The sequence below is a fragment of the Phyllobates terribilis genome, unplaced genomic scaffold (genome assembly GCF_046119375.1).
Source record: "Phyllobates terribilis strain yellow unplaced genomic scaffold, ASM4611937v1 Scaffold_2__4_contigs__length_985480577, whole genome shotgun sequence".
Lineage (NCBI taxonomy): Eukaryota > Metazoa > Chordata > Amphibia > Anura > Dendrobatidae > Phyllobates > Phyllobates terribilis.
The window spans coordinates 157,620,208-157,633,887 of NW_027362762.1; the positions used below are offsets into that span (position 1 = coordinate 157,620,208).

At 40.9% G+C, this 13,680-nt stretch overlaps 1 protein-coding gene across 1 annotated transcript in view; it reads left to right on the forward strand.

Moving 5' to 3' along the window:
* ENDOU (endonuclease, poly(U) specific) overlaps positions 1–13,680 on the forward strand; it is a 69,627-nt gene that overhangs the window by 27,177 nt on the left and 28,770 nt on the right. The window contains exons 2-6 of the mRNA XM_073663172.1: positions 998–1,117; positions 5,401–5,445; positions 5,602–5,646; positions 6,754–6,900; positions 12,760–12,907. Coding sequence (XP_073519273.1) covers positions 998–1,117; positions 5,401–5,445; positions 5,602–5,646; positions 6,754–6,900; positions 12,760–12,907 — 505 coding nt within the window. The remainder of the gene's footprint in view (positions 1–997; positions 1,118–5,400; positions 5,446–5,601; positions 5,647–6,753; positions 6,901–12,759; positions 12,908–13,680) is intronic.

A 13,680-nucleotide genomic window follows, 5' to 3' on the forward strand; every position in this document is an offset into this window, starting at 1 on the left:
GAGAGATAGCTCTAGTTAAAAAACATTATAGAGAAGTAACAATAGTTTTATAAATAGAACATTGTAAAATTATATTTTCCACCTAGTGCTCAGGAAGGTTGGAGAGTAAGTATGAGAGTCTGATTTGCTAATTATATATATTTTTAAAGCGCGGCAGGATTCATAAAGTTATGTTCAATTACAGAACATCTGACATATTTTACAATATAAGCTGCATACATTATTAAAAAGATCTCTCAGACCTGATGAAACTTGTATATTTACTTTGAAAATCTAGATCAGAATGGCTACAAAGTCTTAAGTTTATTTTATGAGTCTGGCTAGATCTCGACTAATATTAGGCAGGGAAACTTTCATTAAGGATTATTCAGCCATTCCTGCGTACATTTTCAAAATAAGTTTATTGGCCTCAACGGGTTTAAGAGATCTATTTAATAAAATATGTAATGTGTGTGGTGAAAGCTTGTGACAAATCCACTTAAAACACTTAAAAAATAGAGTAGTTGACTATTCTATTCTATATAGAGTCATATAGTACAAATATGCATACTGTGCAGTATACATTTGTAATATGGAAGTCCATGGGCAACATATGCTGCCATATACTGTGCAGTGTCATGTATCGGAGGTATCCATCGAAGGTTTTCTTCTGATATATACCTCAGACAAGCATTGCAATCACAGTATAAATGCCCCTTATAGGGCTGAGGAAAGTGTGGTGTTCCACCTTCACCAGCTATACAGAAGAGGCGCACTGTTAGTTATGTCATGGCACACGCAAGTAATCAGTAATAAAATCTGATTCATTATTAGCCCCCAAAAAGTGTAATAAGCCACAAAACTAAGTTTTCTACAAGTGTATTTGTAGGGCATACTCCTTTCTTAGCTTCACCTAGTCATTCTAGTAAAAGCTATAAAAAACATGGCATAATAGAAAGCAAAATTTATGTTGTTGAACCAAACTAATATTTATTTCTTTTTGTTTCCCAATTTTAAGAATGTAAGAATTCGTGTAAAAATCGGTGTGGAAACAAACCAGACGAGTCATACAGCTGCCAATGTAATGTTCACTGCGAAAGGTTTGGCGACTGCTGCAACGATTACTCCATCTGCTCCTGTAAGTAACTAACATGAAGAATCCATGTCTACACTGATACTGAAGCGTTGAGGTAGAAATGATAAGATGAAATGTAGCCTCAATTCACACAGGTGAACCTTGTCCTGTGTTAGAGAAATTAGAGATCTGTTTGTTACCAGACTTAGATGTAACTAAAGTAACAAGTGTTATACAACTCATGATTACCAAGTTTTAAAGGGAATCTGTCACCAGGTTTTTGATATGTAATCTGAAAGCAGAATGATGTAGGAGCTGAGCCCCTGATTCCAGTGATGTGTCACTTATTTGGCTGTGCCTTACTGTTTCAATACAATCAGTGTTTTATTAGCAGGAGATTATCACTAGAGGACTAGGTGTCTCTTGCCTCCTGGTCCAACCACGGTCCAGCACTGATTAGCAGTAGTGATGAGCGAGTATGTTCTGTTAACCCTTTAGGCAAGTATGCTCGGGCGAGTACCGAGTATCTTCAGCGTGCTCGGTGATATGTTTGAATCACTCCCCTGTGCATTTTCTGTTTGACAGCTTTAATACAGTACAGACCAAAAGTTTGGACACACCTTCTCATTTAAAGATTTTTCTGTATTTTCATGACTATGAAAATTGTACATTCACACTGAAGGCATCAAAACTATGAATTAACACATGTGGAATTATATACTTAACAAAAAAGTGTGAAACAACTGAAAATATGTCTTATATTCTAGGTTCTTCAAAGTAGCCACCTTTTGCTTTGATGACTGCTTTGCACACTCTTGGCATTCTCTTGATGAGCTTCAAGAGGTAGTCACCGGAAATGGTTTTCACTTCACAGGTGTGCCCTGTCAGGTTTAATAAGTAGAATTTCTTGCCTTATAAATGGGCTTGGGACCATCAGTTGTGTTGTGCAGAAGTCAGGTGGATACACAGCTGATAATCCTACTGAATAGACTGTTAGAATTTGTATTATGGCAAGAAAAAAGCAGCTAAGTAAAGAAAAACGAGTGGCCATCATTACTTTAAGAAATGAAGCTCAGTCAGTCCGAAAAATTGGGAAAACTTTGAAAGTGTCCCCAAGTGCAGTTGCAAAAACCATCAAGCTCTACAAAGAAACTGGCTCACATGAGGACCACCCCAGGAAAGGAAGACCAAGAGTCACCTCTGCTTCTGAGGATAAGTTTATCCGAGTCACCAGCCTCAGAAATCGCAGGTTAACAGCAGCTCAGATTAGAGACCAGGTCAATGCCTCACAGAGTTCTAGCAGCAGACACATCTCTTCAACAACTGTTAAGAGGAGACTTTGTGCAGCAGGCCTTCATGGTAAAATAGCTGCTACGAAACCACTGCTAAGGACAGGCAACAAGCAGAAGAGACTTGTTTAGGCTAAAGAACACAAGGAATGGACATTAGACCAGTGGAAATCTGTGCTTTGGTCTGATGAGTCCAAATTTGAGATCTTTGGTTTCTTTGTGCGACGCAGAAAAGGTGAACGGATGGACTCTACATGCTTGGTTCCCACCGTGAAGCATGGAGGAGGAGATGTGATGGTGTGGGGGTGCTTTGCTGGTGAAACTGTTGGGGATTTATTCAAAATTGAAGGTATACTGAACCAACCTGGCTACCACAGCATCTTGCAGCTGCATGCTATTCCATCCGGTTTGCGTTTAGTTGGACCATCATTTATCTTTCAACAGGACAATAACCCCAAACACACCTCCAGGCTGTGTAAGTGCTATTTGACCAAGAAGGAGAGTGATGGGGTGCTACGCCAGATGACCTGGCCTCCACAGTCACCAGACCTGAACCCAATCGAGATGGTTTGGGGTGAGCTGGACCGCAGAGTGAAGAGAAAAGGGCCAACAAGTTCTAAGCATCTCTGGGAACTCCTTCAAGATTGTTGGAAGACCATTTCCGGTGTCTACCTCTTGAAGCTCATCAAGAGAATGCCAAGAGTGTGCAAAGCAGTCATCAGAGCAAAATGTGGCAACTTTGAAGAACCTAGAATATAAGACATATTTTCAGTTGTTTCACGCTTTTTTGTTAAGTATATAATTCCACATGTGTTAATTCATAGTTTTGATGCCTTCAGTGTGAATGTACAATTTTCAAAGTCATGAAAATACAGAAAAATCTTTAAATGAGAAGGTGTGTCCAAACTTTTGGTCTGTACTGTACATATGAGGAATGCTTAAGAAACAAGCATTCCTCACATGTATTAAAGCGGTCAAACAGTCGCAAATCATGCACACGGGAGTGATTCAAACATATCAACGAGCACGCTGAAGATACTCGGTACTCGCCTGACCATACTCGCCGAAAGGGTTAACCGAACATACTTGCTCAACACTAATTAGCAGCTTTCTATCAATATAGAGTTTACATTCAGCTGCCAATCAGTGGTGTGGGCGGTGTTATACACAGCTCAGCATTCAGAGCTCTGCTAGATCTGCAGCTGAGAAAACTGTGATTCTATCATAACTGATGCACGCAGTATTCTAAATGATACATTGCTGAAATCAGGTTCTATGCCCCTACATCATGCTGCTGCCAGATTACAAAGCAAAAACTTGCAGTTAGAGTCCCTTTAACAATCCCATGCTTTCATCCTGGAGTAGAGGATGCCCATAAGATGAAAAGTTCCATATACCATGGAGAAATAGAGTTGACAATGACAGGTTATTCTTTTCTGCCTTCACATTCTATTTCATTGCTGTAAAATTAACACTGATGAGATTGTACAAGAAATGACTTTGCAGTAGCATAAAATTATAGTTACTCAAGGATTCTTCCTCCCTCTAGTGGACAGAAGTAGGAACTACAGTCCCCGCATTTTTCAATTTTATAAACACTGTCACCTAATCTTGGAGCTGATATGTGGCTAGATTACTGTTTTGTTCCTCATTTAGATTCAACGTTGAATCATTAATCTTTTTTAATTAAACTACATTTTTTCATACTATAGATGGTCTCTGGCTTCGAACCTCTGCATTTTTACAACCCCATCTAACAAATTAGTCTCCATTACCAGTTCATAGTTAACAACATTGCTGTTGGCTAAATAGTACATTTAAATTATTCTGCAAGGGAATACCCCCACCCACATCCCATCTGAGCATGCCTCCATATATAAACCCATAATATTCCTTGAATTTACTAGGTTTGTTTCTGAAAAATTGTGGACTGTCTGAGCAAATGCAGGAATATTGGCAATTATGGCAGTATATTGTTTCCTCTTAAACTGACATCAGTGTTTATCAGTTGTATTATTCAATCTTAAATTGACCTCAATGATAAAAAAAATAAATGATAATGCTTGATGCTGTCAGTACCCCGACTATGAAGAAAGTGATGATGCCTGATGTACCGATACGCTTCAACAGTTTGAGCCTTATTGAGATTGACAAGCGGGCACAAATTAGTCGGAGCTACTGTGTTAGATTGGGTGGGAGTGATATTATTAAAACTGGTGTTGCCCCTGTCAGTCTTAATAAAGGGATCGCGGGAGTACGATGTGCCACATTTATTAAGCGGTGCACACAGCTTAATGAATTCAGAGCACCTTCTTCGTGGTGGCACCTCAATTCGTCTCTCCAGAAATGTTACTCCAGTCAGTAGAATTTCTGGTGTCAGAAATGCCGACACTTTTGTTGAAGTTGACGGGCGGGTGTAGCTTTACACCATCCTGTGCCAGCTCCTCCCCAGCGCCACCCTTTTTGGCGGAGCTCCCTCAACCTGGCGTGAAAATGCCAAAAGCCGAAAAATTGTTGTAACTTTTCAAAGTGTTTTACACTAGTTTTCTAGCTAAAATACTTTCATGCACCGCCTTCAAAGAGCCCCATTCGACGGCTCTATAACTGGGGTGTGACACAACCTCAGGGCTTCTAATCTCTCGGAGGGAGTTCATTACAGACATTTTGGCAGATCAGGAGTACCCTACAATCACGTCAGGACTCGGCATTTATGGGCTTACAGAGTAAGCCTATCCAATCTGTAAAGCCAGGTGTTACTGTCATTATTAAGTACAGCATTGGAATCGTTAAAAGGCCGGTATTGGAGTTAACTCTGATCTCAGCTGTTGCTGCAGGGAGTCAGTTGTATGTTACAGATAACACCCACCATGGATGCCGCAATCACAGCTCTTATCACTCTTTTGGCATAATATTATGATGTGCTGAAAACATTTTATTTAGTTTGTGTGTATATATATCATAATAGAGCCAGAGCACTGAAATATTGGGAAATGGTTTTTCATGACTGTATGTGTAATAAATCACTTGCTGATTTACTGCTTATTTTTTCTTTAACAGATATTGATCCTAACCTGAATGACGTTACTCATCATGGCAGTCCAGGTAGTGCTGTATTCCTGCTCACAAATACATTTATATTATGGTGTTTCCAGTCTTAGGTCACTTTACGCTTCAGCGAAATTGATTATTTATATTAAATGTTTATTTCATTAATTATTTGCTCTTTTTTTTTTTTTTTTTTTTTTTTAATTTCAACAGATACCGATTCTAAGTTACACAAGGCTCATAATAATGATAAATCAGGTACTGTTGAATTCTGAATTTTCTATATTTAAGCTCTGTATAATGTTATGGGCGCTCAGGTGTCATTGATGCATGTGGGGAGCAAATTCAACTCCATATGGTCCAATTTCACATAAGAGCTACTGTAACACAAACTGCTGCAAAAGATTATGCTGTTCATATAGAAAGGTGTCAGTCATTGACAGCGGCATTTAACACGTGCAGACAGGAAACACGTCCTTGATTCCTCCCATCGGCGCGCCTGTCACATTATTGTGGGGCGCCGATAGTTTATCATGACAGCTGGGAGTCTGCAGAAGACCCCCATACCTGTCATTGTGAAACTCCTGTGAACGTCGGCTCATGGTCGGTGTTCAAAGCAGATCGTGATTTTTGCTGTACATAGTAGGGCTGAACCACTGCTATGTATAGCTCAGGCGATCAGATGATATCAGATGGTATCAGTAAAAATGTCAGCTCCTGGTGCAAAAAAATTAGCCCTCACACAGCCCCAGATGCCAGAAAATGAGAACATTACAGGTTTTGGAAAATGACGACAAAATCAAAATTAATTTTTTTTTCACAAAATTCAGAATTTTTTTTCTCCACTTAAATAAAAAAAATCTATACATGTTTGCTATCTGTGTACTCGTACTGACCTGGAAAATCAAATTACCAGGCCGGTTTTACCATATATTAAACATGATCAATAAAAAACTCCAAAAATCATTGTGGATTTGCACTTTTATTTGCAATTTCACCCCACTTGGAATTTTTTCCTGCTTTCCAGTACATTATGTAGCAGAATGAATGGTTTTATTCAAAAGTGTAACTCGTCCCCCCAAAAACAAGTACTCATACGGCTATATGGCTGGAAAAATCTGAAAATTATGACTCTTGAAAGAAGGGGAGGAAAAAAAATTGCCCGGGTGGTGGATGGGTTAAAGACACCACAATACCTTGGCTATAAGGAATTAAAGTGCGGCTGGGGTGGAGCATGAGGCCTGTCACATTCACAGTCCATGGCACGTGATGGAAAACTGATATTTCATGTATATCCATGTAGAGTAGTGTGTAGTCTTATGGTGCAGTATAAAATAGTGACTACTATCCTTGCCATCATTTCAGATACGTCCTGTCAAGGGAGATGTGGAGAAAGATTTAAAAAGAAAGATCCCTGTCATTGCAACAGAAAATGTGAAAAGCACGACAATTGCTGCGGTGACTACAATAAAGTGTGTGGTGGAGGCGCCAGTGAGAGCAGCTATCGTACAGGTGAGATCCTTCATGGGGTGATCAGATGTGGAATTAATGAGGAAAGGGGTCACTTATTAAATTAAGGGGGGCTCATTGCTTAATTTAATGAGTGCTTTATGTAATATATAGATAATTGGATCCAAGCGAATATTCTCTTTGCCGCAAATGTATAACAAGTCTAAAATGCCAAAATTGTGATATTAAAGAGAACCTGTCATTAGATTAATTCTGCCCGGACGCCAGGCAGCATGAATCAGAGCTTGACGGCTCAATTAGAGCCAAGTATGTTTTTCTCTGAAAAGCTGTGACGTTTCAGAGAAAGTATAGTTTGAAAATCTGACCGTGTACTAAAAGGAGAGACCTGACTAGTCCTATGCAATGTCGGCTTTTCCCTGCTCCAATCCAGTTGATCAACAAGTCTCTCTGTACATAGGGTGAGACCTGTCAGTCAAATGTAACAGGATGAAGAGAAGCTGGCCAGGGTCTCCATTGGAATAGTCAAAGTCTCCCTCTATAGTCCCCGAACGGCTTTTCAAACTATATTTTTTCTGAAATGATTGCAAACATATTTTGGTGTAAAAAATCATAACTGACTGCAATCATGCATTTAGGGTATGATTCCTGCTGTTCATGAATCTAAAGACGGGTAAAATGCATTTGGCTGATCAGAAAATTCTGTTCTGTCTTCTTATACATTCTCACGGTGTCCAATCTGACATACAGCATAAACCTACTCTGTCTTCCAAAATAAGCAGATCATTCTCCGTAGTCTAACTTTTTTATTGGTCAACAGATGGATGTATAGAATCTCAATGTTTGAATGTGGTAAAACTACAATAATACAAATAACAGGTATAAGTATTGAGCTTAGAATATCACATAGCTATGACATCTACAATTAACAGTGAAAGCACAAAGCAAGATGAAGCTTGTACATGTGAACACATGACCTAGTAACAATCACTGTCTGATTTAACACAACTGCTCTGCTAGACTACTTCTTACAAAATGACTGCTTCACCAGGACCTTCTTACACACAATGCATTGGTCCTTCCCATAATGCAACAGGTTTGATGCTCGGTTTGCTGGTCTGCCAATCTTTGCAGGGTTACTGACTCGCAGGTAATGTCGACTTGTAAGACTGAGCTATATGAATTAAACAGGCAACAGCACGAACGAACGACTTCCAGGTTGAGAACCTGCTGAAACTATTGGGATTTGATATGGTGGTTCGAAGTCAGCATACGTAGAACGGATACCCAAAGGCGGATTTCTTCATCATCATATGGGTCTACCAGTTCAAATGTGTTGGATCCGATAATGCAGGTCGTTGAGCAATATAGGAATGCAGGAGCTGTAAACCAGGTTGTATCCTTATGGTGGCTCGGTGAGATAGATCTAGTTGCATGGTCTGCAGGATTATGGTGAGTAGACACATAGTGCCATTGTTTTGGGCAAGTGGATCTCCTGATCCGGTGACATAGACATAAAATCGTTAGGTTTTGTTGCAAATGTATCCTACTACTACCTTGCTGTCTGAGTAGAACTTCACATCTTTGATTTCTAGGTTCATTTCTGTCGTGATAAGTTCGACCAACTCTACTGCAAGCACAGCAGCGCAAATTACCAGTCTGAGTATTGTGTGTTCACGGAGTGAGGCTAGTTCTGTCTCATAACGAACCCTATATGGCATCGTTCTTTGACGTCTATGGTTTTTAGGTATGCTACTGCTGCAATCTCTTTTACTGAGGCATCACAGAATATACAAAGTCTTTGCATTTTGCCTTCTGTTGATGGCACGGAAGCATAAGGTTGTGTCACTTGATGGCTGTACGGGGCTTCAAGAGACTTCCTCTAACCTGCCCACAGGTCTCTTTTCTCCATGGTAAACGGATCGTCCCAATCAGGCATCTTTTGGGTGTAGTATCTCAACATCGGTTTACCTTGGATAGTAACAGGAGGTACGAATCTTAGAGGATCATATAAGATGTTTATGACTGACAAGACACCTCTGCGCATGCAGGGCTTTACTTCCTTGTTGATTTGAAAAGTGAATGTGTCTGCCTTTAAATCCCAGAGCAAACCAAGGCTCCGTTGCATTGGAAGGGAGTTGGTGTATATATATTGATGGTGGCCTGCCGGACAGACTCTGACAAGGCAGATTTTTGAGCAAGACCTTCCTCCTACAAGTCCTCTACAGATCTCCATAAACTGAGAAGTGACTACTCAGGTGTCTATGTCAGTGTCCATCTTCTTTCCGTCATGTTCCTCCATTTGTGACAATGTCCGTGAGGGTGGTTCAGGTTGTAAAGCTGTGTTGTGTTCTATGCTACCACATTCTGTGCATTTCACAATGACTTCACAGTTCCTGGCAAAGTGATATGTTGTAGCTCAGCATCTGAAGCAGATGTTGTTTTCTTGGAGAAAACCCTTGCAGTCTTCTAGAGACTTTTCTCTGAAGGCTCTGCATTTTAGCAGAGAATGAGGTTTTCTTATGTAGGAGACACTGCTTGCTGAGATCCATGGGTTTGGTCTCTTCTTGAGAAGACTTATCCGCTCCATAAGGAAAACCTGTGGAGGCAATATTAGTTTTGTGGACTACAAACGTTTTTTTTACAAGGTTTGATACCAGGGGCAGTGGAACACGACGGAGTGAAGTCGAAACTGGGGTTATTTCTTATCCTTGCCTGTTGAGTGACAAAGTCTACGTACACCGTGAAGGGAGGAAAGGGTACATTATGAATCTGTTTATGATGGAAACCATGTGTGACCCACGTCTCCTGTAAATTATAGGGGAGCTTTTGGTTAATTGGGTTGACACCTCTGGTGGTGTCCAGGAATGCCAAACCTGGAAGATCTCCTTCTGTCTGAGCAACCTGTACTTCCATTAACAAGTTTCCTGAGCTTTTGGTAACCTTTACTCATTATTTTGGTTTGGTCAGCCCCGATACGAGCTGGTGTGCTGTTGTTATGCTGCGAATGTGCTGTATCACAATACCTGTCAGAAGCTTCTGGCTTAGGGTAGTCAGTATAATACCGTTCTGATGCGAAGGTTGTCCCTTTAAGTCAGAGGCTGTACTTTCTGTTCTGTAGAATGGTAGAACGGTAGTTGTGGCCCATGTCATTTTGTTGCATAGTTTCTTGCTTGTAGTACTGCGGTTCAAGGTAGGATCTCTGGTAATCTGCATAGGTTGATTGATGTAGTGGATCAGGGTTGTCATCTGTTCTGGGATGCTGTTTATATAGTCTGAGACGTGTTGCCCTGAATCTTGTTGATCTAGGTCTGATCCCAGTACATCTCTGCATTTCTCACATTCGGGAAACTCCACGGCTTCTAGGAATTCTGCCGTGGCTATTGCGGATGCTGCCTCTTTCTCTGCAGCAAGATTTTCCTGAGATGCTTGCTGGCGTGCTCTCTCCACTTCTTGATCTGCCTGCAGGCGTGCTCTTTCTGCTTCTTGATCTGCCTGCAGGCGTGCTCTTTCTGCTTCTTGATCTGCCTGCAGGCGTGCTCTTTCTGCTTCTTGATCAGCTTGCAGATGTGTTCTTTCTGCTTCTTTGCCAGCTTGTTTTAGCTTTAGATATATCTCTTCTGCAGTGAAGGAGGATCTGACTGTCGCCGCCTCAGCTTCTGCACAAGCGAGAGCAGCACATTCTTTTATTGAAGACTCACTAGAGCGGCTTGCTTGGGACCTCATCCTGACTGAAGATGCTCGGCTAGACATTAAGTGTCTGTATGTGGACTGCTGAATGTCTCTGTGCAGACCTGAGTCTAGGTAGGAACAGACTTCAGCACAGTCTGAATAGTGTTGCACTTGCTGGAGGGATGTACTTTCGTTACTTGTGACTGTATGACAACTGCTGCAATACCCGTGGTGTGGATGATGGCGGCTCTGTTTAGTCCAATACACTATAGCTTGCGATTAGCATCTGTTTTACTGTTCTTTCTTCTTAAACGTTCTCATGGTGTGCAATCTGACATGAAGCATAAACCTTCTTTGTCTTCCAAAATAAGCTGACAATTCTCTATAGTCTAACTTTTTTATTGGTCAACAGATGGATGTGTAGAACCGAAATGTATTTTTGTGTGGTAAAACTACAAGAATACAAATAACAGGTATTAGGCTGTGTGCTCACTATGCGTTTTTTAATCATTTCCGCAGCGGCAATTCCGCTGCAGAAACGCTTAAAAAATGCTTGATAGAAGCTCTGCCATGTTACCCAATGATAATCCGCATGTGCCGTGCACATGCTGCGGAAATTTCCGCTGCGGATTATCATTGTGGAAAAATCCGCAGCACTAACAATTATTTAGCGTAAGGGCGGCGTTTTCGCCGCCACTGACTTGCATTGGAACGCATGGCATCCGCATCACTGCATCTGCAGATGCGCATTCCATGCGTTTCCATGTGCGGATGGTACCCGGGTTTGGAGAAGATGAGACTCTCCTCCAGACCCGGGTACCATAGTACCTGTTAAATAAAGAATAAAATAAAAAATATACATTATACTTACCTTCTGATGGCCCCTGGTGTCCTTATCCGATGCGTCCTGGCTTGCCGGCAGCTCGCGATGGTCTGAAAAGGACCTGCGCTGACGTCATTTAGTCATGTGATGGGTTGCGCGACCGCTGACGTCAGCAGGTCCTTTAGTCTACCGCGAGCTGCCGGCAAGCCAGGACGCATCGGATAAAGACACCGGGGGCCATCAGAAGGTAAGTATAGATTTTTTTTTTATTTTTTACCATTCTTTACTGTCACACTACATAAATCCATGCCGTTTGCATGGATTTATATAGTGTGACCAAGTTGTCAAGCACTTTCCAAGTGATGCTAAAATTGCTTGGAAAGTGCTTGACAACCCGCATGCGGAAATGCATGTGAAGAACGCTTCACTTCCGCATGTCCCTGGCATGAAAAACGCATGTACAATCCGCATGTACAATTCTGCCAGGGAGATGCAGAAACGCTCAGGAAAAATCCGGAGCATTTTTGTATCGTGGGCACATAGCCTTAATATTGAGCTTAGAATATAATATAGCTATGATATTTACAATTAACAGTGAAAGCACACAGCCAGATCGAGCTTGTACTTGTGAACACATGACTTAATAAGAATCACCTTCTGATTTAACAACGTTTTTGAATATACAATATCACAGGAACAGAAATTGTTCCCTTACCAGATGTACTTTGTCCAGGATAATGGAGTTTTAGTAACAATGCAAGAGAAAGTTTTACACAACTGTTCTGCTAGACTGCTTCTTACAAAATGACTGCTTCACCAGGACCTTCCTACCCACAATGCATTGGTCCCTCCCACAATGCAACAGACTGCTGTACAGAAAAACAACATGTAATATAATTAAACATCACCAGATGGTGCTATTATCACATTAGATGTCACTAACAGAGTTTTACAGCTTATTAAAATGACAACAGTAATTTTAACCTCGTCTTTTGTCCCAATGGGCAGAATAAATTCATTTGTCATAAAAAAATAATTTTCAATTCAATTTAAAGGGTATATAAACCTTTGATTATAGGACTTTTCCACCGTTAACTTTTTTAATTTTGCAGGCATGCCCTGTGTACAAAATTAGCCTTGCTGCCTCTCCACCGTTCCTTTGGTGTTTGTTTACATGGCTGCAGTGGTGACATCACAACTACAGTAAGTGACCGCTGCAGCCAAACTCTAGGCTCAAGTTTCTCATTCACTGCTCAGCCATGTAAGTGCCACTGCTGCAGCTATGTAAAAAAAAGACTAGGATCGGCAATGGAGAGGCAATGCTGGAAAGTCCATGGAGTAAGTAATGCTGATTTTACTATTTTTACAAATAAACCCATTACTTTTAATTTGTTATTTTCTCTTTCTAGGAAACGATATCAGCAAAGATGAGATAAAGGCTGTCTGTGAGATCTTGTATCAGGCAGACGTGAACAAAGCTGAAGAATCGGATATTACGTTACATAAACAGGAAATGTCACAAAATACCAAACTAAAAGAAGATCTGTGTGATAAGCCGTAAGTCCTATCATCATCGGGGAAGTAGGGGAGTAGGGGGTAGTTACCAAGAACCTACGTAAGTACAAGCCCTGTAGGCCTATGAAGGTTTACACAAATCACATAAAATGCACAAAAGAATTACCAATATCCCTTGTCTTTCCTTAATCTCCTCCTTTTCTATGATCCTGTTTTGTATCATATTAGAATTAAAGCTGAGAGATGTTTAAAGAAATATTATCTATCTCAGGAGCTCAGCCATGTCCTCCTTCTCACCTTCCTGTGACAACTGACTGCCCCAAAAGCCTCCCTGATGTGTCCTGTCTGCAATAGGACAAAATATTACCAAGTCCCACCCCAATGACTAAGCATGATTCATCTGCCCACCAGCCAAAGATAGAACTGTTCTTCAAGAAAATAACCCCTGCGCTCTTTGCAGGGTTTCTACAAGATTGACTGCCCCAGGATTATGCAGAAAATACAGCAGCCTGACAAACAGTGAGGGCAAATGTAGATGCAGCTATGTTTATCATGACTCGCAAACCAAAAGGTTATCTCACTTAAAGTGGTTGTCGACTACTTGCAACCCCTAATTAATGGACCCAACCAGGTGAAAGCAATAATAAAAAAAAGATACTCACCTCCTGAGCCATTCATTCACACATAATGCTGCATCTAGAAATGAGTGGCTCAAGCAGAATTCAGATTCGCCTGTTTGCTGCCATGTTCCCAGGAAATTCGATTTGCAGAGAAGTTCTTCTCCACAAACTGAATATACCTTATTTTGCTCGGGG